This window comes from Salvelinus alpinus, chromosome 1 (genome assembly GCF_045679555.1).
Source record: "Salvelinus alpinus chromosome 1, SLU_Salpinus.1, whole genome shotgun sequence".
NCBI lineage: Eukaryota > Metazoa > Chordata > Actinopteri > Salmoniformes > Salmonidae > Salvelinus > Salvelinus alpinus.
The window spans coordinates 92,314,779-92,341,530 of record NC_092086.1 but is presented as its reverse complement, the minus strand read 5'-3'; the positions used below and the strand labels follow the sequence as shown (position 1 = coordinate 92,341,530).

The window sequence follows — 26,752 nt, the reverse complement described above, 5'->3', positions numbered from 1 at the left end:
GCCTACCTTCCATTGACCTTGTTGACTCATCAGTAGGAAAGATTTGTTTCTCTTTTGGTCCATTCAACAACCTTGTTTCAGCAGGATGTTGTATCTATACCTTATGTCATGCCTTATTGGAATGGATTTATTGATAATATCTGTTGGGAAAAAGTTTGGATGTTGCCACACGCATACATACTTGTTAACAAAATTAAGGAAGTTTCCTTTGAAATTATTCATAAATATTATCCTGCCAACCACTATATGAAGAAGTTTAAGGAAAACATCAACTCAAATTGTTCCTTTTGTAATGACCACCCAGAAACAGTGTTGCATCTTTTTTGCCACTGTATTCATGTAAGAAAACTGTGGCAAGACATCAGTAGATTTATAATTTAACACATTTATGAAGATCTTACACTATTGTGGAGAGATGTACTGCTTGGATTATTTACCTACGATATAAATAAGCTGACATTTTTTTATGTAATTAATTTCATTATTCTTTTGGACAAATTTCATATTCACGAATGTAAATTTACAAACAAAACACCACAATTTCTTACCTTACAAAAATAAATGTAATTGTATTTTAAGACAATTAAATACTCTACTAACAAAAAATCTGTTAGAATAATAAGTGTATGTATGTCCCTTAAGGTCCATGTGTAATGTGATATCGTACCCCCTAGCCCAATTGTCCTTTGCATATTATTTATATATACTTGTGTTCCCACATGTACTTCCTGTATTGATTTGTTGTTAATAAAAATATATATAATAAAAAAATTAAAAAGTCCTTCTTCCCTCGCCCTGCAAGTGTATACTCGTCAGACGTCCTGGCCAGGTCGCAGTTGTAAATGAGAACTTGTTCTCAACTAGCCTATCTGGTTAAATAAAGGTGAAATAAAAATAAATAACAAATTAAACGTCATCAGAAGTGTTAACTTAATTTGAGGGCTGAGGGATAGGGTGTCTTAAGTGTTTGGACTGCTGCCTCATACTAACCACACTATTTCTGATGTACATTGAGTATATAGTATGCTTATAGGTCATAGTATGGATATAGTTAGTATGCCAAAATTTCCCGGATGACGTACTAAATTCGCCAAAATACGAAGTATACAAGCAGTGGACGTATTACCGTGCTTTTAGGTCCCATAATGCCATTCTTCAGAAAATGGGTGTGGCTTCACAACGTTTTCAGATGTGAAGAAAATGGTGGAAAATATACAGGCGAAGTTCGACGAGAGCGGATACTAATTAATTGCTTAAACTAACTATGACAAATGTTAAGAAAATGTTGAGCAATGTAATAAAGTAATGACTTTTCAAATAAGTTACGATGACTGACAATTTGTTAGCTACAATATTCTTACGAACCGCATAGCATTACAGCAGTATGTTACGATATGTTAGCTAGTTACCTAACGTTATTTGGCTAATACATCGAACTTGCCAGGCAGTACATTAACTAACTACCCAATGTTAATTGACTTGATTATTCACATTCTTAGCTAAGTGCTATAGTCGTTGTGCGTTCTCAACGGGCATTGTTAATTCTGGCTATCTACTCCGATTTCAGAGCACTCTCATCTGAGCGTGCAGAGCACACATCTGATGAATGTAGGAATGCTCAACACTGTTGAATGTGGCCGTTGTCAGTGAACGTTGGCAAAAAAAAGCGTAATTAAATTGTTGCCAACAGCACAGTTACAGTCACCAACACTCTGGATGAAATGAAAACAGCCTAACCATCTCTGCTAGGGCAAGTAAAATGGTCAGAGTGAGGTGTTCTCTCATTTGTGTCTGGAAGTAGCTCGCCAACGTTAGCAAGTTAGCTTAGGTGCTTGACTGCCGTTGAACACTCGGTTCAACCCTATTCTTCAGCCAGAGCGTCCAGTGTGGGCTCTGGATGTACAAACGGACAATCTGACAATGCTCCAGATTGAATTTACGAAACACCCAAAATCATAAAATGTCTAGCTAGTCATTTGTTACACTAACAAGCTAGCAAGATGTTGCATAGCAACATAACCAACTTCCGGTAGACAGGCGAAACTATAGTAGGCTCAATTGAAATGATACGTTTCGTTTACAGTATACTAAAATTAACTAATAGTAGGTAGTATACAGTTAGAGTATTCGAACACAGCTACAGTCTTTATACCGAGATACAGTACGCCCAAATATTGTTTTAGAACTAGCTCATTGTTCTTTCTGTGGTAGGCCTACAGACTGGAACGCGCCCATTTTCAAGTCTGCGCAGTCGCAATGACGAAGGCATCGGAGAAACAGCGCCATTTTTGCTTAGCTTGCGCCTCTGTCGGTGTCTGGCATTGTGTTAGAAATCTGAGAAAAAATTACTTGCAATAATGAGGGTAATTGTGAAATTTTGGGGGGAATAAGCCCATATAGTGCGCCGTTTGCATAAGGTGCATTTGACCAGCTCAAGATGTCCTCAGAGATGCTCAGGTAACGTTAATATAGCAAAGGTCTCCAGCTCCTTGAGCAAGCTAATCGGGCAAGCAATAGCTAACTAGCTAGTTTATTTGCTGCAGATAGTCCTAAAGTAGCTAGTTAGTCAGTTCTCGCATTCAAGCTGCTAGTCCTACTTGTAACATTTACATTAAATTAGTGCGTGCATCAAGATGGCCACATCTGTACCCAAAGTTATGCATTTTGTTTGATATTTAAGTATGATAGCTACTAGCGAACGTTAGCTAGCTAACGTTAGCTAAATAAATTGTTTTGTCAATGATCTGGAATGCATTACTAGTCAAGTATTGAATCATGATAATAACTGTGCCTGAAGGAAATGGACCGATGCGCACAAGGACAGATATGTCCACATCATAGCTATATCATATCCACACACTTTTTGGTTAGTCATTTGAACGAGGGGGGGGGGGGTTGTTGAAAGAAACTCGCATGGTTGAGGACATTTGTTTAATTACTGGTCATTCTATTCATTCCTTTTAGCGTTCCTCCTGGCACGAGCAAGCTCGATGTGTTGGTGACCAAACTGCATGAATTCTTGGCTCATGCTCCAGAGGATGATGAGAACAGACTGGTGACAGAAAGTCCTGATGGTGAGAACTTTAATAAGTGAAACTTTAACTCAGGCATGGTGGTGTTTGTAGTAATATTAGTAGTGACTCACAATTGTCTACTGATTTTAATTCACAGGTATGACAAACAAGGACTGTGTGGAGCCACACTCAACAGACCGAACCCCTCTTGAGGTATTATCATGAGAAGTATCAGTTTAGGCTGTTATAGACCAAAGAATATTCGGTGTTGATGCAGATCTAGAAGATATATTTGTAAAATGTTCTTGTTGAATACAGCCTCAACAGACCTCAACAGACACCTTGAAGCAGTCTGGATGTGGTTCCAGGAGGTGGGCTTCCTTCTGATATTTTGAACAATTTGATAGTTCATGTACATTGTTTATGGATGGGGAAACATAAAAACACAGTATTTTGATGTATGTGCATACTCTAATGGATGTCACTTGTATTACAGAAAACCTTCAGTTGTGATTAAACACAGTGGACTGGATGAATCTGGTGCTTCAAATGAAAGTGATGATGATGATGATGGCTTGATCATCAATTCAAACGGTTATCCTGATGTAACAAGATTACCTAAAGGTTAGTTTTTCTACTACTGCTTGCAATTAAACTGTACGAAGATATTAACACTGGAAATTAATAATGTAATGCATTTATTAACTGAAAATGCTTTGGCTTTCATTCATGTGTTTTTACATGTCTTATGCACAGGCACTGTACTGGTGAGGCCTGAGCCAGTGGAAAATGTCAGAGATGACTTCAGAGGTCCCGAATTCCGTTGCGGAAAATCTGGCAATCTGAAGAGAGCTTTTTCTAGGAGACGTGGAGGTGAGCTTTCGTTAATAAATAGGAAAAGACATATCCTTTACCTTCAAATAGTGTGCCGCAGAATGATGATTGATGTGTGTTTGTAGGTGGTGAACACTTGGAGATTGTTAGCTGTACAGCCTGTGGCCAGCAAGTTAACCACTTCCAGAGGGACTCCTTCTATCAGCATCCAGTACTCAAAGTACTTATTTGTAAGGTGAGAGGATCCTGGGTCTGTCAAAGAATGGGTCAATTAAATAAATAGGCTTAATATCACATTGGTTAAAATGGGCATTCTCCAACAATGTTGTTGAGCTCATCTACATTTTTAGGGGCTCCATTCCTAATGTTCTTGTCTTATTATTTTCTCAGTCTTGTTTCAAGTATTACTCAAGTGATGACATCAGCAAGGATTGTGATGGCATGGATGAACAGTGCAGGTACGATGGGGTGGTTCTCTTATACAACAAGATGCTCCAAGCAAATCCTGAGATGTTAATAAACATACAGGTTGTTACGTTAATCATTACTTCAATCTATTATATTTGCTTTTTACAGATGGTGTGCAGAGGGGGGAAACCTGATCTGCTGCGACTTTTGCCCCAATGCCTTCTGTAAGAAATGCATTTTGCGGAACCTGGGGCGAAAAGAGTTGTCTGGCATCCTGGATGAGGAGAGTAAGTGGTACTGCTACGTATGCAGCCCAGAGCCTCTTCTGGACCTGGTCGTCGCTTGTGACAACGTCCTTGACAACTTGGGGCATTTGTGGCCAGACCACCGCAAGAGGGGCAGAGGCGAGGGAAAATCTGGACATTATGACTCCCATCCAAGGCATTCTCAAAACATTCCCGTGGGTCATTGGAACCATAGTGGCATGGATGGTCACGTTGTGTTCAACTACAACACCCTTCAAATTCCAGAGGAGATGGCCAAAAAGGCTAAAAACCTGGTGGACTCTACAAACACCGTAAACACAACTTTTGTGAAGTTTATTCAAGGTGGCATGCAGCAGAAACAGACAACCGAGTTAAAGCTACAATACCTGAAGACTTTCCAGTCAGTACTGAAGGGTCTGAAGAAGTCTCAGACAGCTCTGGAGGAAGCCCTTTTGGAGGAGTTCAGGGAGATGGGTTTGCCAAATGGTGGTGAAAACCCCACGTTTGATGATACTGATGTACCTCAACAAGAACAAGAGGGTTGTGTGGAAATTGACATTTCTGATAAGAATGGCCTTCATTACTTAAAGAAAATTGCAGCTGAACATTTGGAAGAGAATGATTCAGACTCAAATGGCTTTATGGATGATGGAAGGCCTTCGTCCTCAATTGAAATGAAAGGTGTCCTTGGCACAGAGATAATTCCCCGACGAGGTAGAGGCAGGCCGCGGAAAAACTCAAAGCCTGGAGAAGATGCTTGCAACGTGACAAAACAACTGGTGGTGCAAATTTCACCTGCCCCTGTTGAACAAGAGCCACTCTCTGGCCCCCCAGAGTTGGAGGTGGAAGTGGAGTTGGAGGCAGAGGAGGAAGAGAGAAAAGAAAAAGTGGAGGAACGGGAGGGAGACTGTGAATCTATTGAACTTGTAACAGAGGGGGAGTATGAATCTGCTGAAGGAAGCGAATCTCTGGAACTGGAAGAGGAACCAGATAATAGACGCTCACCTCGGGTAAAGACCACACCCTTGCGCAGGCCAGGTGAGGGCAAGACCCAGCCGACCCCCTCGGGTGCGGACAGTGAGAGTGACTCGGACCCCGACACCAGCCCCAATGCTGAAGTGCCTCAAGGAGCTGACGAGGGAGGGCTAGGGAGAGGAACTGATGACTCTGACTCCGATGAGGTCCCAGCTGTCCTCCAGCGGGCCGCCATGACGCGCAGTTCAGACGAAGCCGAGAGTGACGATGGAGACCATCGGAGTGTGACCAAGAAATGCCTCTTCGGCCTGAAGAAGAACACACCCCTCTCTCCAGAAAGAGTTGTCCGCAAACGCAAGGTGCCAGACCGCTCCTCTGACTCTGATTCCTCCAGTGACGATCCAGACCTGCAGAAGGAGATCAAGACTATGACCAGGCCCAGGGGGAGGCCTCGGAAGGTTAAGAGAGAGGATGAACCTACCCCCAGCAAGGATAGTCCGCAACATAGGCCCAGGGGCAGACCTCGGAAGGTCAAGAAAGAGGATGAATCTACATCCAGCAAGGAGGGTAATACCCAGGCAGCCAAGCCTCAAAGCACACCTCAATCTGAGCATAGAACGAAGCAGACGCCATCCTCTTCCAGTCAAGAAGAGGGGGACCTGGACTCTGAGTCTAGCGATGACAGTGGTGACCAGAAGATCAAGCCTATCACTGAGGAGGTGGCCTTACTGGGGGCAGCAGCTTTCCACCAGTCATCCGGTGAGCTGGTCTCTCACTTTCTCTGTACTTTTTAGACAATTCATGAGCTGTATTTTAACAATTTTCAGCTTGCAGTGTAGATTTCCTGTAGCAAATGTTGAACTAACCTCATTTTTTTTGTACTCTGTAGGCGATGAAGAGCAGCCCCAGTCTGGGCCTTCTTGGGCAGCAGAAGATGATGACGATCCAGAAAATAGGTATGGTTCAGAACGAACGGACATAGCGTTTGTAACACACCCTAGGCGCAGGAGAAAGGTCATGCCACGGAACCCTAAGTTGAGTGCTAATAATGGGGACTCCTCCGTTGTCAAGACCCCGTCCCAATCGAACCGGTCTCGTCCAACTCGCAGCTGCAGTAAACCAGCAGCTATCCCATACAATTTCTAGTGTTAAGTTCAGAGGTACGTGTCAAGCGCAGGGAGAAACCCCTCCTCATACCTTGCTTAGGCTGTGTTATAAATGATAGGCCACTTATGCCACTCTGTTTTCGTTGATGACCTATTCTTTAATTCATTTTTTTGTCTTTAATTTGAAGTTATGTGTGACGTGTCTATTAGCAGAATGTGGCATCAGTTGAGTCCATGTCTCCGTGCATACCAAGGCGATTAAGAGGGGAAAATGCTGTTTAATGCATCAGTTTGCACAAAAGAATTATACACTTATTAAAACAGATTAAATAAATTATTTTATCTCATAGTTTCTCATTGGTTAACAATTTTGTAAGTCCGGGGTGTCAAACTAATTTCCCCCCGGTGCCGCATTCAGTCTTAAACAAGGTCCAGAAGGCCGCACAGAATATTTTTGGTATTTCTTTGCCGTCAAAATGTGCTATTTTTTCCCTATCTGTCGTTTTTGGAATTTGCGATGGTCCTTGACTGTCTAGCTGTAATTTCTGGGATTTATAATTGAACTGGACTCAGTCAAGAAACTAGGAATGTTGTTTGATTATCATTTTTACAGTTTCGATTTGGTTTGAGTCATTTTAAGGTATATTGAGTTCGCCCCCCCCCCCCGCGGGCCGGATTGCACGCCCTCCCGGCCCGCGTACCGTATGTTTGACGCCCCTGCTGTAAGTCATCCTTATTTCTTCCACATACAGTGTTCTTTAAAATTTTTACAAAAATAAATAACTGTATACTGAATATTAAAACTTATTTTAAGCCATGTTAAGGATTTGATTGCATTATTTGTAAATAATGTATAATTTGATTTGCTCCAAATATGTTAAGTTACACTCATTTGAATCTGGATTCGGTTCTTGATCTATAGTCTGATGGTAGTACAAATTACATGCATGAACACAAGCCAGCAAGGTGATGTTTTTGTTTTTCGCAAAGCATATCCTAAAATGGTTAACTAATAAACCACAACACCAATCCACACAAGTGTACACAATACAAACCTGAAAATGCCCTTAGACTTCACTTACAGATCTGGATATATCTGTATCATTATACTAGATGGGGTGAATTATGTTCCTCTCACTGGGAATTGGTCATCATGGAATTTGATGTTATTTCTGAAGTGACTGTGATTTAGAACCCAGACCCTGATGATATTATACATACCCTAATGTTCAACTCATGATCAGGCATTCTTTAGGGTGGCAGTATTGTACATCACTGCACCCTTGTACAGTGGTGTAAAAGTAACTAAGTAAAAATACTTTGAAGTACTACTTAATTTATTTTCTTGGGTATCTGTACTATTTATGTTTGAACTTTTTTACTTTTACTCCACAACATTCCTAAAGAAAATAGGTTATTTTTACTCACATTTTCCTGGACACCAAAAAGTACTTGGTACATTTCAAATGCTCAGGCAGGACAGCAAAATAGTTAAATTCACGTACCTATCAATATAACGGGTTGTCATCCCTACTGCCTCTGATCTGGCGAACTCACTAAACACACAAATACTGCGTTTTATAAATTATTTCTGAGTGTTGCAGTGTGCCCCTGGCTGTCTGTGAATAAAATAGTTTGCATAATATAAGGAATTTGATGTATAGCTTCTACATTTACTCAAGTATGACAATTAAGTATTTTTCCCACCACTACTTAAGTCAATTTTAAGCCACTTTAACTCAAGTAGTCTTTTACTGGGTGACTTTACTTGAGTCATTTTCCGTTATGGTATCTTTACTTTTTACTCCAGTATGACAATTGAGTACTTTTTCCACCACTGTCCTTGTGGCTGCTGGATTTTGCTAATTTCTCTAAGTCATTGTAAAATCACACAAGTTTCTGCGAGCATTTGGTGATTCTGTTGGTATATGGTTACCATATGGAGATTTCTTTCTTTGATATATTGATAACGTTCATGTGCAATATGCCAGTGGTGATGTGGCTGTTTTACGTGCTGCTATTCTCATACTAATACGATGCGTTGACAATCCGATTCTCTTTTAACAGAATGGCAAGACAATCTATTCTGCTTGATTCAATTTTAAAATATATGATTTATCGCTTCTGACAGGTTGAGGGCTTAGCAGAGAAGGAGGACTTGTGATGCTAAACAGCAGTATACCAAATACACTGATTATTAGACCTACTCTACTGTATTTGGGAGCTGTTTGTTTTTCTTACCACAGGCACCAAGCTGAATTTCTTGTATGCTTTGTTTATTGTACTCGATCCATAATCATGTTTTCAGTATTTTCATGTCTGTTTTGCATGCAAGGCCACATTTATTGGCCATTTAGCTACATTTAAAATTATTTAAAGTTTAAATGCAATTGCATTTCACTTTGGAGGAGCTCGATGCCCTAAGCAACAGCTCTGAAAGCTGGTCCTGTAAGAGTGGTTGTAATGCATTTTATTCAACCACAACTTTGACCTTTGAGGTCAGCCTTACAACATTACTGTGAGACGAGTATGTAGTGAAGTGTCTTTTTTTCTTCCATTTTTCTCTCTTCCCAGTTTAAACACTTGAGGTAAGGCCCAGGCCGAGGCTGTTGCCGGCCGCTGCTGTTTGTTACTGCCTCATATGGGGCCCTCATCATGTACACGTACTTCTCGCTGAGGCTTCATCAGAGGCTTCGTTCAACTATTACTATCTGCCAAAAGGATTCTTTCTGCAAAACATATTCATGTCTAAATGGATACGTACATGTATTTCACAGAGTATCGAACTTGGAAAAGCCCTACAAAACCATTTTGACCCTGTTTTTTTTTTTTTACCCTTTACAAACTTTCTTTCGTACCAACTAAAAAAAACAGTGGTTAGAAAACGTATTTTCAAATTAAATTAATCATTTATGTTGTCTTTAGCTCTGAGGTGCTGTAGTGTTAGCCTTGTAGAGGCCTGTTACTTGTAGAGCATGCATTAAACAAGGATATGTTCTTACTTTTGTAATTGAATGAACTCTGTAAGAGAAACTATTCGTTGTAATAAATTAATACCCTTTATGATGTCTCGTATGTCTTCCTTATTCTATATAGGACCGGGTTTGTTCATCTTGTTCTGAGTGATAAGTCTTAGATATTTGTTATGGAGGGGTTGTTTACAAGGTCATTAAGTCATCTGACTTTTGACTCCTCAATGTGTTGCATTAAGACAAAATTAAATGAAGTGAAATCGTCCTTGACAGTGTTTTAGCTCTATCTATTTGCTCAGAGCATACATTATATATGCAAAAGTATGTCGACACCCCTTAAAATTTGTGGATTCGGCTATTTTAGCCCCACCCGTTGCTGACAGGTGTATTAAATTTAGCACACAGCTGTGCAATCTCCATAGCCAAAAAATGGCAGTAGAATGGCCTTACGGAAGAGCTCAGACTTTCAATGTGACACTGTCATAGGATGATACCTTTCCAAAAAGTCAATTCGTAAAATTTCTGCCCTGCTATAGCGGCCCAGGTCAACTGTAAGTGCTGTTATTGTAAAGTGGAAACGTCTAGGAGCAACAATGGCTGAGCTGTGAAGTGGTAGGCCATATAAGCTCATAGAACGGGACTGCCGATTGCTGTAGCACGTTAAAATCGTCTGTCCTTGATTGCAGCATTCACTATTGAGTTCCAAACTGCCTCTGGAAGCAACGTCAGCACAATAACTGTTTGTCAGGAGTTTCATGAAATGGGTGTCTTGCTGAGCAGACGCACACAAGCCTAAGATCATGCGCGATGCAAAGCGTCGGCTGGACTGGTGTAAAGCTCACTGACATTGGACTCTGGAAACGCGTTCTCTGGAGTGATGAATCACGCTTCACTATCTGGCAGTCCGAATGACGAATCTGGGTTTGGCGGATGCAAGGTGAACGTTACCTTCCCGAATGCATAGTGCCAACTGTAAAGTTCAGTAGGGGAGGAATGATGGTCTGGGGATCTTTTTCATCATTCTGGCTAGACCCCTTAGTTCCAGCGGAGATAAATCTTAACGCCAAAGCATACAATGACATTCTAGACGATTCTGACTTTGTGGCAGCAGTTTGGGGAAGGCCTGTTCCTGTTTCAGCATGACAATGCCCCCATGCACAACGCGAGGTCAATACAGAATTGGTTTGTCGAAATTGTTGTGGAAGAATTTGACTGGCCTGGACAGAGCCCTGACCTCAACCCCATTGAACACCTTTGGGATGAATTGGAATGCCAACTGCGAGCCAGGCCTAATCGCCCAAGCTCACTAATGCTCTTGGCTGAATGGAAGCAAGTCCCTGCAGCAATATTCCAACATCTAGTGGAAAGCCTTCCCGAGAAGATTGGAGGCTGTTATAACAGCAAAGGGGGACCAACTCCATATTAATGCCCATGATTTTGGAATAAAATGTTTGATGAGCAGGTGTCCACATACTTTTGGTCATCTAGTGTATTCACATCAGTAAAGAAAACGTTCAACTACTTAATGCGATGGCCTTTCCCCTCTCATAGTCACTTAAACTATATTGTTGGCTGTTTACAGGTGGGGGACTGCAAAGTGATATTAGAATAGCTAACATTACCTTGTTATTTTCATTAATTCTCGAATAAATGTATCTCCTGGTAATATTACGTTTAAGGTGAAATCCTATATAAATCCTGTATACATTTCCTATATAAAGACAAGTTCCTTTAGAGAATAAACCTATTATTAAGCAGTGCTTGATGGATTTGATGTGATGATCATTAAAATGATCCCCCGGTCCCTTTCCCTCTCTCCCTTGCTTCTGAAAGAATCGCTAAGAAAATGCTCTTGGCCCAAATCAAAGCCAACTACTCATCGGGGGAGGATTTCTCTTCAGACGTGGAGTCATCACATGATGATGAGTCTGACAGGGAAGAGAAGGAGCAAGAAGATGGGAAAGATGAAAGCTCCGATGAGAATGGTGGGTGATCCCTCCATACCGCCGCTACAATTTCAAGTTTATTTTGAGATGCAGCAATAAGCTCAATTTAGTGTTGCTTTGAATAAGGCAATTTTTTTGACATTAGGCTGAAATACTTATCTGACATCACCTGTTGCTTAGTAACTGAACATTTTAAAGTAGGTCCATTATTGTTGTGATGATCTAAACCATCACCCTGTGTTACTGTGTGTTAGTGTACAGGTTGCATTGACATTCACTATAGTAATATGATGTCCTCCTGACAATATACCATGTTGTTTCTGCTGCAGGGGAGACTTCCAGTTTGACCTCTGACTCTGAGTCCAGTAAAACACGTCACAGACATCGTCTGCTACGCCACAAGCTCAGCCTTGACAATGGAAATCCAATTGATCAGAAAACCGCTGAAGAAAATGGGATTGAGCAGAAAGTCAGGAAGTCTAGAAGAACCAAAGGTTTGTATGGGATGGGTTCTGTGGTACTACTATGATTGGATACCATCAGTGCCCTAGTGTTGGAGTGGCTCTTTTACCCACAGTAAACTCATTCTCTGCTTTCTTCCATCGCCTCAGGTGAGAAATTGGATAACCAGAGTAGTGATGATGATAGCCAATCACAGCAGGAAGAGTCTGGTATGAGTGAAGAGCTGAGCCAATCGGAGAACGAGGGCAATGAACAGATGCTCAAAAGGTAAGAAGACTCCTCATTGGTCAGTGCTGCTAACCAGGAAGGAAACCTAATTTTCTTTCATTACATGTGCATTTCTTTCATTACATGTGCATTACATGTGCATCAGTGAAGTAACTTTCTGCTCTTTTGTCTCCTTAGCTCTACATCATCTACCTCTAGAGTCGAGAGGGAATCAGTCCGTAGTTATCTACAGAAGAAGCAGCAACCCTCATATATTGTGCTGTCTGACTCCAGTGTCGATAAGGTAACCAATCACTAGTTGTCGCATCCCCAGCTGAATGAATGGTCAACTCTCAAGCTGATGGTTCATGAAAGTTTAATGCGGTACCATTTCCATAAACACCGTAAGAGCTGATGGAGAAACAAACCAAAAATGCTCTTACAATACAGTGCACAAACAATACACTTTTACACAACTTTACATTGGCATGCTTCGTACATGAAATGCATCAATATGCATGAGAATTTCTACCCAAATAGTTGATTACGTGCTAATAGCTTGTTAAAACTTCTTGTGGATAGGGGGCAGCATTTTTACGTTTGGGTGAAAAGCGTGCCCAGAGTAAACTCCCTCTTACTCAGTCCCAGATGCTAATATATGCATAGTATTATTAGTATTGAATAGAAAACACTCTGAAGTTTCTAAAACTGTTTGAATCATGTCTGTGACTATAACAGAACTTATTTGGCAGGCAAAACCCCGAGGACAAACCATTCAGATTTTTTTGTTGTTGAGGTCACTCTTTTCAATGGGTTTTCATTGGGAATCCAGATTTCTAAGGGACCTTCCTGCAGTTCCTATCGCTTCCACTGGATGTCAACAGTCTTTAGAAATTGGTTGAGGTTTTTCCTTTGAGAAATGAAGAAGTAGCCATGTTCAGAATAAGGCTCCAGTGAAGTGGACTGTTTGTTAGAGGCGCGTGACCAGAAAGCATGCTACACATTGTTTTCCTCCGGTATTGAACACAGATCATCCCGTCTTCAATTTGATCGATTATTGACGTTAAAAATACCTAAAGTTGTATTACAAAAGTAGTTTGAAATGTTTGGACAAAGCTTACAGATAACTTTTGAGATATTTTGTAGTCACGTTGTGCAAGTTGGAACCGGTGTTTTTCTGGATCAAATGCGCCAAATAAATGGACATTTTGGATATATATCGACGGAATTAATCGAACAAAAGGACCATTTGTGATGTTTATGGGACATATTGGAGTGCCAACAGAAGAAGCTCGTCAAAGGTAAGGCATGAATTATATCTTTATTTCTGCGTTTTGTGTCGAGCCGGGGGGGTTGAAATATGATGGTCTGTGTTTGTTTGCTTGGTTGCTATCCTCAGATAATAGCATTGTTTGCTTTCGCCGTAAAGCATTTTTGAAATCTGACACGTTGGCTGGATTCACAACAAGTGTAGCTTTAATTTGGTATATTGAATGTGTGATTTCATGAAAGTTTACTTTTTATAGTAATTTATTTGAATTTGGCGCTCTGCATTTTCACTGGATGTTGGCCAGGTGGGACACTACCGTCCCACATATCCCAGAGAGGTTTTAATGTGGTGCAAGATTAACTAATATTAGCCAGTACCAACAGTGGAGCTAGGCTACAGCTAATAACGTTATATTCCTAGCATACTTCAGAAAATCAGTTACAATACAAATATCTGTAAAGAATTAGAAAGATTTCTGAAACAAGACCAATATTGAAAGACAGTAAATACCTTGTTCTCTGTTTGACGTTGTTTGACGTTGTTTCTTGGACGCTTGAACAAAAAAAGTAATTTTCCTTTTTCTCTCACGCCCATTTGCCATGTACCCTTTGCGCGTAAAACAGGCAAAAAACATGCTGTCAAAATGTTTATTTTAAAAATGTATTTATGGATCGGTGTCCCGTCCACGGGACAGTTGAGCTAATGTAATTAGCGGATTAGCGTGAGGTTGTAAGTAACTCGAAAATTTCCCAGGACATGGACATATCTGATATTGGCAGAAAGCTTAAATTCTTGTTAATTTAACTGCACTGTCCAATTTACATTGTGGTCTGACACTTGTTTTTAGGGTTTCATTTACACTCCCACCAAATCATGAGTGATTTGGAGCAATTTACATGGTATACACAAAGCACAAATTATTTCTGTACTTTAAATGACTTATGACCATAAATAGGGTATCATAAAGGTATGGAATCATAGTACAAACCATTAAAAAGTACGAGATTATGGTTAGATACCAGTCTCCAGCAACAAGACCAGCTTCTGAACTGGGCGTTCGAACACTGACAGCTTGGTGAGACGCTTGCCTGTCTTGTCTAACATCCGATCACCAACACATATTTTGACTCTCTTTACTAGTCCATCTTTATCAACAGTAGTCTCTGAAACTCTATCCAAACGCCACTCATTCCTAGGAAGATCATTGTCTATCATCATCACTATGTCACCGATTCTCTTAGGTTTCTCTTCGGGGTGTGCCAGCGCTGCCTGATGGCGATGTTGGCTAGATACTCTTTTCGCCAGCGGCTCCAAAACTATTCTGCTAGATAATGAACATGCCGCCACCTTTTCCGAGCGTACATGTCCTCCCTCATGAACATGCCTGGAGGAGGTAGAGCTGTGGTAGATTTCATAGTAAGTAGATGATTAGGGGTGAGTGGCTCAAGACTGTTTGGATCATTGAGGATGTGAACTGTGAGTGGGCGATTGTTTACAATTGCCATTGCTTTGTAGAAAAAGGTTCGTAGAGAAGAATCATCTAGTCTACCAGAAGAGAGTGTGGCGCTAAGGACACCTCTCACTGTCCTGATATGTCACTCCCAGACGCTGCCCACGTGACTTGAATGGGGGAGCATTCATGCTGAAGTCACACTGTTGAGTGCTTCCTTCAGTTCATTTTTGGCTCCCACTAAGTTGCTTCCTTGGTCACATTTAATCTAACGAACTGCACCACATATGGCTTTGAAGCAACACAGACCATTAATGAAGTCATCTGTTGACATGTCATCCAACATTTCAATATGAACGGCACGAGAGCAAAATCGGGTGAAGAGAAGACCATACCTTTTGTGCACTCTTCGTCCTTGCTTAATGATAAATAGGCCAAAACAATCCATACCACAGTATGTAAAGAGAGGTGATGAGTCCATGCACTCTGGAGGGAGATCAGCCATATTTTGCTCTTCTGTGGGTCTCCTGAGCTTTCTAAGTCACACTTTGGCAAAGATGAGGTGCTACGGCCCGATTAATACCTGGGATCCAGTAGTCATTTGACCTGATCTCATTAATGGTGTGAGGCCTTTTACCCTGGTGTTTCACCGTTTCCATGGTAGTGAGCAATTATAATTTTCGTGATGTGGTGTTCCTTGGGAATGATTGTAGGGTGTTTGACTGAGTTAGGAAGAGATGAGACGAAGTCTTCCTGCCACCCTGAGCACAGAAATTGTGTCTAGGAAGGCATTGAGGCAGTACAACTCATTTTGGAGTGGCAGCTAAGTCCCTTTACCTAGTAACTTAAGCTAATCTTCATACAGTGCATTCGGAAAGTACTCAGACCCCATGACTTTTTCCACATTTTGTTACGTTACAGCCTTATTTTAAAATGGATTAAATCGTTTTTTCCCTCATCAATCTACACACAATACCCCATAATTACAAAGCAAATACAGATTTTTAGCAAATGTATTACATTTTTTTTTTTAAATGATATCAAATTTACATAATTATTCAGACCCTTTACTCAGTACACCGTTGAATCACCTTTGGTAGCGATTACAGCCTTGAGTCTTCTTGGGTATGACCCTAGAAGCTTGGCACACCTGCATTTGGGGAGTTTCTCCCATTCCTCTCTGCAAATCCTCAAGCTCTGTCAGGTTGGATGGGGAGCGTTGCGGCACAGCTATTTTCAGGTGTCTCCAGAGATATTCGACCGGGTTCATGTCCAGGCTCTGGCTGGGCCACCATTTGTCTTGATGATAGCTTTGCACACTCTTGGCATTCGTTCAACCAGCTTCATGAGGTAGTCACCTGGAATGTATTTCAATTGACAGGTGTGTCTTGTTAAAAGTTCATTTGCAGAATTTCTTTCATTCTTAATACGTTTGAGCCAATCAGTATAATCATATATCATAAAAAAGATAGCCCTATTTGGTAGAAGACCAAGTCCATTATATGGCAAGAACAGCTCAAATAAGCAAGGCGAAATGACAGGCCATCATTACTTTAAGACATGAAGGTCAGTCAATCCGGAAAATGTCAAGAACTTTGAGAGTTTCTTCAAGTGCAGTTGCAAAAACCATCTAGCGCTTTGACGAAACTGGCTCTCATGATGACCGCCACAGGAAAGGAAGCCCCAGAGTTACCTCTGCTGCAGAGGATAAGTTAATTAGAGTTACCAGCATCAGAAATTGCAGCCCAAATAAATGCTTCACAGAGTTCAAGTTTATTTAAAAAAATTTAATTTCATCTTTATTTAACCAGGTAGGCTAGTTAAGAACAAGTTCTCATTTACAACTGCGACCTGGCCAAGATAAAGCAAAGCAAAACAACACAGAGTTACACATGGAATTAACAAACATACAGTCAATAACACAATAGAAAAAGTCTATATACAGTGTGTGCAAATGAGGTAAGATAAGGGAGGTAAGGCAATAAATAACCCATAATGGCAAAATAATTACAATTTAGCAATTAAACAATGGAGTGATAGATGTGCAGAAGATGAATGTGCAAGTAGAGATACTGGGGTGCAAAGGAGCAAAAATAAATAACAGTATGGGGATGAGGTAGTTGAATGGGCTATTTACAGATGGGCTATGTACAGGTGCAGTGATCTGTGAGCTGCTCTGACAGCTGGTGCTTAAAGTTAGTGAGGGAGATATGAGTCTCCAGCTTCAGTGATTTTTGCAATTAGTTCCAGTCATTGGCAGCAGAGAACTGTAAGGAAAGGCGGCTAAAGGAGGAATTGACTTTGGGGGTGACCAGTGAAATATACCTGCTGGAGCGCGTGCTACAGGTGGGTGCTGCTATGGTGACCAGTGAGCTGAGATAAGGTGGGGCTTTACCTAGCAAAGACTTATAGATGACCTGGAGCCAGTGGGTTTGGCGACGAATATGAAGCGAGGGCCAGCCAACGAGAGCATACAGGTCGCAGTGGTGAGTAGTATATGGGGCTTTGGTGACAAAACGGATGGCACTGTGATAGATTGCATCCAATTTGCTGAGTAGAGTGTTGGAGGCTATTTTGTAAATGACATCGCCGAAGTCAAGGATCGTTAGGATAGTCAGTTTTACGAGGGTATGTTTGGCAGCATGAGTGAAGGATGCTTTGTTGCGAAATAGGACGCCGATTCAAGATTTCATTTTGGATTGGAGATGCTTATTGTGAGTCTGGAAGGAAAGTTTACAGTCTAACCAGACACCTAGGTATTTGTAGTTGTCCACATATTCTAAGTCAGAACCGTCCAGAGTAGTGATGCTGGACGGGCAGGCAGGTGCGGGCAGCGATCGGTTGAAGAGCATGCATTTAGTTTTACTTGTATTTAAGAGCAGTTGGAGGCCACAGAAGGAGAGTTGTATGGCATTAAAGCTTGTCTGGAGGTTAGTTAATACAGTGTCCAAAGAAGGGCCAGAGGTATACAGAATGGTGTCGTCTGCTTAGAGGTGCTAACAGTAACAGCCACATCTCAACATCAACTGTTCAGAGGAGACTGCATGAATCAGGCCTTTATGGTCGAATTGCTGCAAAAAAAACACTACTAACAGTAACAGCCACATCTCAACATCAACTGTTCAGAGGAGACTGCATGAATCAGGCCTTTATGGTCGAATTGCTGCAAAGAAACCACTACTAAAGGACACCAATAATAAGAAGAGACTTGCTTGGGCCAAGAAACACGAGCAATGGACATTAGACCAGTGGAAATCTGTCCTTTTGGTTTGATGAGTCCAATTTTGAGATTTTTTGTTCCAACCGCTGTGTCTTTGTGAGACGCAGAGTAGGTGAATGGTTGAACTCCCCATGTTTGGTTCCCACTGTGAAGCATGGAGGAGGAAGTGTGATTGTGTGGGGGTGCTTGGCTGGTGACACTGTCGGGGATTTATTTAGAATTCAAGACACACTTAACCAGCATGGCTACCACAGCATTCTGCAGAGATACGCCATACCATCTGGTTTGGGCTTAGTTAGACTATCATTTGTTTTTCAACAGGACAATTACCCAACTCACCTCCAGGCTGTGTAAGAGCTATTTGACCAAGAAGGAGAGTGATGGAGTGCTGCATTAGATGACCAGGCCTTCACAATCACCCGACCTCAACCCAATTGAGATGGTTTGGGATGAGTTGGACCACAGAGTGAAGGAAAAGCAGCCAACAAGTGCTCAGCATATGTGGGAACTCCCTACAGACTGTTGGAAAAGCTTAACAGGTGAAGCTGGTTGAGAGAATGCCAAGTGTGCAAAGCTGTCATCAAGGCAAAGGGTGGCTACTTTGAAGAATCTAAAACCCTTTTTTGGTTACTACATGATTCCATATGTGTTATTTCATAGTTTTGATGTCTTCACTATTATTCTACAATGTAGAAAATAGTCGAAAATTTAACGAGTAGGTGGGTCCAAACCTTTGATTGTTAATGTACCTGACCCTGCACATCTTTGATTATGAGATGCTCTGCGTTTATCCTGTTCCATTACCGTTGAGAGACCATTTGATCTGGCCTTGGTGATTTGTCCAAGAATATGTGCAACAGCTTGAGAAGCCCTAGACCAGGATGAGAGGTTAGACAGGTGTGGTGGCATATTTCTGCATTACCAAATGAGGAGAGTTACGAACTTCACACACCAGTCAGAATTAAACTTAAACTACATCTTTAATAATAAGAGCTTTGCAATAGCCTTTTTGACTTTCAATGATGCGCTATCTCTAATGAACCATTGAAAGTGACCACAGAAAAGTACAAAGATCTTTTATAGCCAAGATACACCCCTCTCAACCTACATGACGAACCACAGATCTTAGGAACAGTTCACAAAGGTTACGATTTGTATGCAAGATATCTATAAAACATAGCAGACAGTTACTGCTGTGTCAACAGTTTTCATTGTAAAGACCAGTGTCTGGCCCTCCTACTCCAAACTGGAACTGTCTCTCCCTGGTACGGTATAGAACAGAACCATTAGCTCATGTTCTCTGGAATGCTCTTTAGGTTTTATCACCCAAAGACATCGTAAATCTCCTCTGTCAGTGTTATCTCATAGAGGCCCATCCTCAGTAGAACACACACACAATAGTTAACAGAATACTCTATTCTGTCGAATAAAACAACCATTATAATGCAATACAAGCATTATAACATAATCTTGCAATTTTCCACGACATCTCCCCCATTTTGAGAATCTTCTCAACTTAACCTTAACGTGAGACGTTAGCGTCCCACCTCTTCAACAGCCAGTGAAATTGCAGGGCGCCAAATTCAAAACAACAGAAATCCCACCATTAAAATTCCTCAAATATACATGTATTTTACACCATTTTAAAGATACACTTGTTGTAAATCCAGCCACAGTGTCCGATAAAAAAAAAAAAGAAGCTTTACGACGAAAGCAAACCAAACGATTATATTAGGTGAGTGCCAAAGAGAGGATTCACAAAAAGCAGAAATATAGATAAAATTAATCACTAACCTTTGATGATCTTCATCAGATGACACTCATAGGACTTCATGTTACACAATACATGTATGTTTTGTTTGGTAAAGTTCATATTTATATCCAAAAATCTGAGTTTACATTGGCGCCTTACGTTCAGAAGTCACAAAATATCCTTTGATTTTGCAGAGAGCCACATCAATTTACATGAATACTCATAATAAACATTGCTAAAAGATACAACAGTTATGCATGGAATTTTAGATGCACTTCTCCTTATTAATGCAACCGCTGTGTCAGATTTCAAAAAAGCTTTACGGAAAAAGCAAACCATGCAATAATCTGAGTCGGCGCTCGGAGCCCAATCAAGACATAAATATAGCCGCCATATTATGCAGTCAACAGAAGTCAGAAGTAACAATATAAACATTCACTTACCTTTGATGATCTTCATCAGAATGCACTCCCAGGAATCCCAGTTCCACAATAAATGTTCGTATTGTTCGATAATGTCCATCATTTATGTCCAAATTCCTCCATGTTGTTCTAGCGTTCAGTACACTTTCCAAACTCACGACGCGCGGGCAGGTCCAGCAGAAAGTACGGACGAAAAGTTAAAAAAGTTATATTACAGTCCGTAAAAACATGACAAACGAAGTATTGAATCAATCTTTAGGATGTTTTTAACATAATTCTTCAATAATGTTCCAACCGGAGTATTCCTGTGTCTTCAGAATTGCGATGGAACAGAGCTCGCTCTCACGTGAACGCGCATGGTCAGAGCATGTTCAGGTCATGGCAGACCTGACTCATTCTTCTCTCCTTCGGCCCCACTAAACAGTAGAGGCATCAGACAAGGTTCTAACGACTGTTGACATCTAGTGGAAGCCTTAGGAAGTGCAACATGACCAATATCCACTGTATCTTCAATAGGAGCTGAGTTGAAAATCGACCAACCTCAGATTTCTCACTTCCTGGTTGGATTTTTTCTCAGGTTTTTGCCTGCCTGATGAGTTCTGTTATACTCACAGACATCATTCAAACAGCTTTAGAAACTTCAGAGTGTTTTCTATCCAAATCTACTAATAATATGCATATTCTAGCTTTTATGGCTTTGTAGCAGGCCGTTTACTCTGGGCATGCTTTTCATTCGGACGTGAAAATACTGCCCCCTACCCCAAAGAAGTTAAAAGAAAATTACAAGATTTAAGAACATTCATTCACATAGAAAATACATATATTCTACATAAACCAAAAATCATGACCAGCTTCCACAACACTAACTCAGCCTCATTCCAAGAAACTCAGCACTGTCTCTTATTTCAATCCCCAACACATTTTCTAAGCACTCTAGCAATTTGTCTGGGAAGGTTATGATTCACAGTCATCTGCACGAACCCACGAAGAAAAACAGAAAATACATACAGTTTATGAGATTCAAAGCAATAATTTCCATAGACAGTGAAAGGCACATGTTTAATGCATAATGCAGTGCATGCAACAATGGAGTTTAATAAAATAATCTTTAGTTATCTATCACACTCCAATGGATCAGCATAGTATGTTGGAAATGACTATCTCCATCCCAGAAACTAAAATTAGTATATCTTGTTGTACAAATCCAGGTAATGACTCCTAGTTAAAATAAAATGTATCTCTTTGGTGCCTAATGAACATGACCAAAGACAAGCATCATGATTCCACTATTTATAAGGCAATGCCTATAGATCAAATAGATTAGGATCATTTTCACTCTCCAGATCAGAGTTCACCCATCTCCATTCACCATGGCATGCTTGTAATAGTTTCAACATCTTTAGTTCATAACAACAATCATTCAATTTCCAAATAAAATCATAATTAGAACCCAACAAATTATCCAACCAAAATTTAGAATGACATTGCTCAGTGATTCAAATTGGTCCTATCACTCAAAGTAAAAAACTCAATTTAACACACATCAACATTGGCAGAATGTACATTTATATTAACATCCAGTATAAATATCCCATAATTCTACTATTAACTTTTTTATCACGATTATAATACAGATCAGTATCTCAATGCATTCTTAATCTAAATTACTATAATTTTACGTGGTGTAGACCTCTACAATCAACCTGATACCCCAAAAGTCGAAACAATAATTTTTTCCCCCCAGTTGACCAACCCTTCAGGCACTGATTCTTCTGGCGTCTTTTTCGTTCTTCTTCAGATAGCTTTACAGTTCAAAGTGGATGGCCCATGATAATGTCCCAATTTCAATGTTTCATCTTAGACGCCATCACCTTTACCACCCATTATGTCTTGTCCATTCGTCAACCAGTATACCAGCAACATAAGAGAAGTTTAGAACAGATTTCTCTCCATGCTCACTCCACGTGGACTCCTCTCACACACCTGAGAGAAACATGAGAGAAAAGCGGTTGATAGAGAACAGATCTGATGCTGTACACCGATTTCTGGCTCAGCTCCTTTCTCTCGGTAGAAGTGGTTCAGACAAGGCCTTCTTCAACGCCTTTGTCACTTTTCTTCAGCCAGTTAGAGTGGGGTTTGAGGTACACACACTGTTCGGTCCAATTATCTCTTCCATGCATTAAGATACCGTCTGATGTCACTTTTCATGATAACCTCGAAAGAACAGATCAGAACAACAGTTTAGTTCAGTTCATTAACTACATGATAAATTATTACTTTTACCAATTATTCTTAATACAAATGTCTAAACATATTTTAAAGAGAATAACAACATATTCTATTGAAACTATTCTTTCAAATGGGCTTATACTCCCCATCACAATTTCAACTTCATCGCAAAGCCACAGGATCAGGAAGTTAGACCTATAACCCATCGGGAATAGAACAGAACAAACAACACAACAATACACTCCTTCACATCACTCAAGGTGTGTAAACTTCAATCCAAAACTTCAAAGAACTGAATCCAAAACCTCAAAGGACTGTATCCTCTCCCATTTTTAACACATAACTCTTCATGAGAGTAATGTATAAAACAACACTACTACTGGTCAAAAGATAAAACAAAATGTCAAATAACCTAATCAAATTAAAATCACTACTCTGAAAAACTCCACAAAGAAAAATGATTTGACCCATATGGTCATAGGAAAATAGACTTAAAGCAGCCTACCCTTAGTCAAAGGCAATGCCCTCTCCTTCTTCACATTGGTCCAAATTACAAATATGGCTAAGAACTATAAAAGAACTCCACAATAATTATCAATTACACAAATTACCTTGAAATCATTATTACAAATTACCTTAAATTCATTATCCAAATGGCTTTCCAATGAGGCTGATCAAGCCACAATGAAAAGTCATGATACGGGTCATAGGTCATACAAACCCTTCAAATAAGTGTTTCTTACTATATTAGACAAATAAAAAAATAAAAAATAGTCAAACATTTCCTACATGTTGTTTCCCAGTTCCCAGAACATTCCTTTATCAAAAGAATTCACATGTTTAATTAAAACTCAGAAAATAAAAATTCCATATGCATGCGTGCCCCTTTAAGATACCTTAGCACTAAGTGAAATGGAAAACTCACCAAACCCAAAGGAAATTTAAAAAACAAATCAAACATAGTATTTTAAAAACACCAACAAATAGTCATAACAAATGTGTTGTGTGTGTGGGTATTTGCAAACCTTAAGGTAAAACCAAACAAGAAATGTCCAGGCCTTTTCAATTTGGTAGTTTACGGCCTCAATCTCACTCATTCTCCCCAAGATTATAGTCCCAGGAAACATTCCAAAGAGAGACAATGAAACCCCCATTTTCCCAGAAAAAACACAAAACACTTCGTTAGCATACATTATACTACACCGATTCAGAAACACAAAAGTTAACTATAAACAAAACCTAATAATAATGATAATTCCACTCTACCTCAAATCATTAATCATAAGTTTTAATCTACATCAATGTGTATGTATGCTCAATTGAACATACGCTACCCTTAGATACAATTATCCTGGTATCATTACTATCTAAATGGAATCATTTTTTCCTCTGTCGCAAATGTAGTACATTTCTCAGCGTAAGGAATCAGTGATATTTAATCGCAGGCATTTAATAAAAATGTAGACGTGTTCTCCTGTGTCTCCTTAAACATACATACTTTAGGTAACTTCCATCCGTCCCGGAAGAAAGAATCCTACTCAAACACATCAGATAATACAATGTTTAATTAAGTAAAATCAACACCTAAATTAAACAATAAACAGTAAACAATAAACAAACCCATAACCCCTTTCCAGCAATCTAATAATTTCAACCTGTTGCATAAATTTAGTAAAAACAACCCTGTTGTTTAACAAATCTAAAACCTTTCAAAAGTTGGTGCTGTCTCATCAGTGTAAAAATCAAAACTAACTTTTTTCCACTGATATCTACAATGTTTGCATTCCCCAAAGGTCAATACTATTCAGCTCGTACATTAATGATCTTCCTTCTGTCTGTACAGGGTCTGAAGTTCCAATGTATGTAGATGATACAGTGATAAATGCATGCAAACAACAAGCTACACAAGAACTCACTACTGTAATGGTTCAGATGACAAAGTTGCTCAGAGACTCATGTTTGCATCTCAATTAAAAAAAACACAGTCTGCATTTTCCTTACAAAGACAACAACGCTGTCCTAAGTCAGTTCGAGCAGCGTAGGGCTCATCATTTTCATCTAAAATCACTTGTTTTGGTGCCATTGCCCTTGAGCAGTTCTAGCCTATCAGAAGTGTCGTGTCTGTGATGATCATTAAATGTGAAGACTTATTTATATCAAATCAGTTCTCTCTAGGTTTAATTATTACGTGATTAAACTTATCATGTAAACATTAATTAATTAGGAAGTCGGGGGACCACGGAAAATGTTGAGATTAAAGTTATAATTTTCTGAATATAACTTCAGATATTTACATTTCTGATCAATTAATCTTCTATTAATTAATTATTAATTGTTACCTCATTAGTCTCATTCCAAACGTCGTAAAATTCTTGGTTATCTGCACGAACCCTAGTTTCCATAATGAGTCAGCAATATACAAATTGTCTTAATAATTTATTTTCTAACTAACTAAATAATCACAGAAATACATCACAAACAAACAGTAGATATTGGTTACTAACTGATAGAAAAGTCCAGAGTGGGCTAAGCCGATATGACGGCTTGGTAGACAAAGGAAAGGGGTGGGGACTGAGAAAGTGCGGGAAAGAAAAGGGATTTACGACACAGAGTCTATAATTGTATTAATTGAAATGCTAATCCTTTGCACGTGAACACATGGATACTTCAGAGTACCATTCGGAAATGTTCTCATAGATAGATGCTTCGGCGGTTGTCAGTATTCTCGTTCTAGACTTATGTAATTTCTAGATGCAGACTAGTAATTATTCGTCTAAGATTTGCTTTTATTCTGTAGTGATCGATAGTCTCAGAGTTTAACCATTTCCGTCCGTGTATCCAAACTACAGCTGTATGGTCTCCGATGGCCTATAGAATTGTAGCCACTGACTAGTTCATCTTTCTATGAAAATCCATACTCTCATTTAGAAGGTTAACATGACATTATATCTTTTCGCAAATAGTTTCATGTTTAATCACATACGTTTCACAATATTTAGATGTAAACCTGACAGCTGGGACATGTACACTTTAAGAGATACAGTTATGTGTGTTTCCTGTCCTTCATGAGATCACCAAGTGAAACACACTCGTCATAACCGTCCCTTAAGTGTCCACGGACCATTCCCACATTCTCAAAAATAGAAATATTATATATATAGAAATATTGTTTAGTTCTCCCATTTTGGGGATTAGTAGTTTTGAACAAAATATGTACTTTGTTCTGGTAGACTCTCTCAATACTGCATGGCAGTTTCTACCAGGTATTTATGACCTGTCGTAAAGTCATAATACTGTGGAGAGAGAGAGGGGGGCTATGATCCTCCCCCCAGGGCACGTCATGACAGAAGGCCAACCTGACAATCCTTCAGTGTTGGGATTTCATCTACTACCATGGAGAGATGATTCCAGTGCTTGGCCGTTTCACAGGTCGGAATGTGGGTGCGGTTTACAGGTATGCAATCCTTGGTGTAGGTAGGACGAAGATTGATTTGGATAGTGGAGCTGTAACCTCTCACACGAAGCCCTGAGACTATTTTGCTTTTCACAACTGTCATGTCCTATCATAGTAGTTAATTTCAGTTTCACTGGATACGTGTCTGCTTGTAAAGCATTGCTCACTTCCTGGTAAATGAATTTAGTATCACTCTTGATGTCAAGCAGGGCGTAGACAAGTTTTTCAGCACCTGACATGTTCCTTTGACACCCACACTGGTATGATTATGAAAGTGTTAGTAGATTGTCCTTCTCCAGCTACGTTGAGTGACAATGCAGTTGCTGCCTCATCCATATTATTTTGGTAAGAAATTGGCAGAGGTGTAGGCTTTTCCCGTTTTACCTAACTGTCATCGTGGAGACACGTGCGATGCTTTCCTTTGCAGGTGTCAAAGGTGTGGTGATGACGACAGTTCTTTGCATCGTGACCAGATTTCAAGCACCCATAGCAAAGCTTATTTTCTTTCACATATTTCTGTCGCTCCTCCAGAGACTTGGTCATGAATTTAGAACAGCCATGGAGCTGATGCTTATTGTCCTGGCAAAACATACACAGAGGCCTTGCAGCCTTTGGCTGACTTTTGATTCTCTCTATCTGTGAATGTTTGAGTGCTGAGAACACTTGCCATGCTCCTCTTGGTCTCCCTGACATTTCGTTTCTCAGTGGTACATTCGGATGAATTCGGAGAGAATAGAAAGAAGTTATCTGATTGCAAGCAATCT

The 26,752-nt window shown here is 40.0% G+C and overlaps 1 protein-coding gene across 2 annotated transcripts in view; it reads left to right on the top strand.

The window, feature by feature from the left end:
* Positions 1-2,252: 2,252 nt before the first annotated feature.
* Positions 2,253-26,752, top strand: part of LOC139534564 (transcriptional regulator ATRX-like) — a 39,347-nt gene continuing 14,847 nt past the window's right edge. For both annotated transcript variants that reach the window (XM_071333805.1, XM_071333795.1), the window contains exons 1-14: positions 2,253-2,457; positions 2,965-3,074; positions 3,172-3,227; positions 3,333-3,385; positions 3,511-3,638; positions 3,771-3,887; positions 3,974-4,083; positions 4,239-4,306; positions 4,425-6,256; positions 6,387-6,453; positions 11,409-11,560; positions 11,851-12,015; positions 12,133-12,250; positions 12,389-12,494. In XM_071333805.1, the coding sequence (XP_071189906.1) occupies positions 2,438-2,457; positions 2,965-3,074; positions 3,172-3,227; positions 3,333-3,385; positions 3,511-3,638; positions 3,771-3,887; positions 3,974-4,083; positions 4,239-4,306; positions 4,425-6,256; positions 6,387-6,453; positions 11,409-11,560; positions 11,851-12,015; positions 12,133-12,250; positions 12,389-12,494 (3,102 nt within the window). In that variant the 5' untranslated portion in view covers positions 2,253-2,437. The remainder of the gene's footprint in view (positions 2,458-2,964; positions 3,075-3,171; positions 3,228-3,332; positions 3,386-3,510; positions 3,639-3,770; positions 3,888-3,973; positions 4,084-4,238; positions 4,307-4,424; positions 6,257-6,386; positions 6,454-11,408; positions 11,561-11,850; positions 12,016-12,132; positions 12,251-12,388; positions 12,495-26,752) is intronic.